The 3,450-nt window shown below is 44.6% G+C and overlaps 1 protein-coding gene across 1 annotated transcript; it reads right to left on the reverse strand.

Moving 5' to 3' along the window:
• Nucleotides 1-1,822: 1,822 nt before the first annotated feature.
• LOC139832148 (uncharacterized) lies at nt 1,823-2,936 on the reverse strand. The gene is made up of 3 exons (XM_071821711.1): nt 2,854-2,936; nt 2,487-2,750; nt 1,823-2,408 (listed from the first exon to the last, which is right to left on the reverse strand). Exons 1-3 carry the CDS (start codon nt 2,921-2,923, stop codon nt 1,963-1,965), a joined length of 780 nt encoding a protein of 259 aa, XP_071677812.1. The 5' UTR covers nt 2,924-2,936; the 3' UTR covers nt 1,823-1,962.
• Nucleotides 2,937-3,450: the final 514 nt, after the last annotated feature.

Consider the following 3,450-nt stretch of genomic DNA (forward strand, 5'->3'; position numbering starts at 1 on the left):
TGACGAAGAAGTGTCGAGAAAAGCGTTAGAAGACAACGTGGACGCACTTGATGAAGCCCGAGACGAAGTATTGTCTCGGGTAACCAAATACCAACAGGACTTGAAGAATTACCACAGTCGACGTTTGCGGCCAAGATCTTTTCAGGTGGGAGACCTAGTTCTTCGGCTCACGCAAAAAAGTCATGAAAAACTCGAGTCACCATGGCTTGGCCCTTACATTGTCACGGAAGTAATCGGAGGAGGAGCATACAGGATAAAGGACAAGAAGACAGGGGTGGAGGAGCCAAACCCCTGGAACGTGGCGCAACTCAGGCGGTTCTACGCCTAGAGTCGAAATATAGTCCTTGTAAAACTTCAAAGTACTGAAACGCCCGCGAGTTTTCAGACGCACTCTTTTCCTTTTTCGGGGCACCGAGTGGGGCCGGAGAAGGTTTTTAATGAGGCGGGCTCGCGGTGCTGCAATATAATAAAGATAGTATCAATATAACCTTTCTTCCTTATCGACATGATCAAAGTCTCTGCTCCGACGAATTTCAATATAGTTCATCGACAAAAGAAAAGCCTTGCCTTGGTATTAAAATACCTCGTGAGTCAATAAAAATACAAAATAGTACTCAATAAAAAAGCTCGGGGGCTCATATTCGCCATAAATATATAAATGCCTTGGTTCAAAACCTCGCAAATATACAAATATAGTAAAGAGTCACCGAGACACTCGGGGGCTAGACAAACATAGAAATATAGTGGTTGCTTCACAATATAATCATAGTCATGGGTTACAAAAAAGAAATATCTACAAGAGGAAAATAACTAGTCTTGATTCAATATGTCATCAAGAGTAACTCTGTTTTCTTCAGGAGCGCCAAGAAAATCGGCATAATGGCCATCGGCAAAAAAGTCGGCGTCCATCCGAAGAAGGTCCTCAATCATTTCTTCGGCTATAGGCGTAACCTTCGTGTTAATCCTATCAACACCAACTCTTCGACGTTTTATCTTTTGATGAACTTTCGCGACAACTTGGGTAAGGTCAAGATTTGAGTGGCAGATCTGGAGCATGATAAGAGCAAATCTGGCGCCAGCTACCAGTTGAGCTTTGACAAAATCATGGATACTGCGAGCATCCTTGAATCTTTCCATTAATTCAGGAAGAGTTTTTGGTTGGACGTTCCGAGGAAACATGGAGTTGTAAACCATGGACAAGGTCTTGGTACAGAAGTCAAGAAAATCGCGAGTTTGAGAGGTGCGATCTTGAAATCTGACAATTTGGCGGGTCCTCTCTGGGGTAGCCCAAAACAAAGAACCATGGTCCAGGGAAAGGTTAACAAGGAGGTTCGTCCTAGCATTTACCCTCTCTTCCTCGGCAGCAGCATCAGTAAAGGAACCTGTCAAAACAACGAAGTGGAAACCTTTAAGAGACATAGCATGAAGATGAAAGATATCGGAGGATAAAACAAGCATACCCGACATATCCGCACTGGCTTCATTCATTAATTCGAGCATGAAATTTTCTCGAGTAGTCGCCTTTTCAGCCTCGGAAGCAGCAATTTCCTTAGCAGCCACGGCCTCGCGAGCTTGTTGAAGAGCAACTTTTTCGGCTTCAGATGACTTACGAGATTGCTCCATCATCACAAGTGTTTGTTTCTTCGCATACTGAAGTTGCTGTCGAAGTTCATCCAGTTCTTGCGACAAGGTATCGTCGATAGGTGCAGTATCAGCAAAAGCTCTCCTCGCGCGAGAAGAAGAAGGCGAAACATTGGAAGGAGCGGAAGATGGAGTATAGTTATCAAATATCAACTGAAATTTAAACAAGACAACATCAAACAACAAGCAAAGATAGAGTTTTCATTAATCTCTTGGAATAATTACAAGGGCATTACAGTGAAGCTAAGGAAGTACGTGTCGCCAAATGACTACTTTGGCGACAAGAGCAAAAGAAATAGAAAGAAAAACAGAGGCATGCAACTAGACCTCCGGCCTTGACGAGCTAGGAGTCGACGCTGGTTTAATCCCGAGATAGGCCAAGATCTTCTTTGTGTTGGGCTTGGCTGCCTTGATCAGCGACTTCCACCTTGATTGCTCTATCTGTTCGGTGTCGCCAACTTTCATCCAGTCGATAGTCTGTTGACTGTCAGCAACCAAAGCGACAGTGTTCTCAACGGCAACCTTCATATTTTCTTGGCGCATCTTCAGTCCAAGGTCTTCCGATGAGTTGAACATCTTGGCAAGGTTAAGGAAAGTCGCAGGCTCCTCTTTCTTCGGGAAGAAGTAGGGGAACAATGCCGACAATACTGCGTTAGCATTCGACACACCTTCACGAATCTCGGACCCATGAAGCTCCAGATAGGAAAGTGCGTCAAGGAGCGGGTCATCGACAGGATTCGTCAGATCAAAATCCTGGTTTGTTTGGGCTGTCAAGGAAACAAAGCATTAGTCAAAAAACAAGAAACAACGATTCTCATAAAAATAGAAGGGATCAGCAAAATTACTGAAAGTGCGGCGACTTTGAGTTTTCAGGCGCTTGAGGATTCCTTCTTCACGAGAAGCTTGCGCAGCTTTGTGCTCGTCTAAGGCAGATGTAGCATCCTCAAGTTTTTTCTGCAGTTCCTCGACACCAGCAGCTTTCGCCTTGGCTTCATCAGCTTCGGCCTTGGCTTTGCTAGCAGCGAGTTCGGCTTTCTTGCGAGCCGCTTCACTTTGCTCAAGTTTTTGAGCAAGTGCGTCGGCACGTTTGTTGGCCTCTGCAAGTTTCTCTGTCGAGATATAAAAAAAAAGAAGAGAGAAGAAAGATCAAAAATCGCGACAAGCAACAGGAGCAAAAAGTCAAGGAAAAATGGCAAGTTTAAAGGTCGTTACCTTTGGCTCTGTTAGCATATTCACGGTACCCAATAAATTGGGAGCCGATGCGGAGAAGATCTTTGATCATAGGCTATTCAAGGTGAACACAGCAAGAGAAACATCGGCATGAAAAAGAGAGAAGGCGTAAAAAAAAAGCAAAATAAGGAAAAGATAGATGTCGACAAGCTTACATCATCCAAGAGCAGAGTCGACGAACTGCCCAACTGAGGGGCAGGTTCAACAATCTTTTCAACCCTTGTCCTTTTTGGTGAAGGAGCAAGGGGGCTTGATGGTGGAGTAGTGGTGACGACGTTTTGTTGAGGAGGCGAGGTTTCTTCTCCTTCAACTAGCGTGTCTGAGGCAAGTACAGTACGTGACGTGCTTGTCCGAGGAGCCACGTCAGTAGTTGGTACTTCTTCCTCGTCATCACTGTTGATCAAAAAATCGGCAGCATAAAAAGCAAGACAAGATAAATATTTCGAGTACAAAAATAGGGAGAAATAAAGACGACTTACGAGCTGACGAGGGATTCAATATAAGGATCATAAGCTGCCTTCGGATGAGAAGGAACAACTTCTTCAGCCTTAGAGGTGCCAGAATCCTCGGCATCATTCC

The sequence above is a fragment of the Lolium perenne genome, chromosome 6, assembly GCF_019359855.2.
Source record: "Lolium perenne isolate Kyuss_39 chromosome 6, Kyuss_2.0, whole genome shotgun sequence".
Classification (NCBI taxonomy): domain Eukaryota; kingdom Viridiplantae; phylum Streptophyta; class Magnoliopsida; order Poales; family Poaceae; genus Lolium; species Lolium perenne.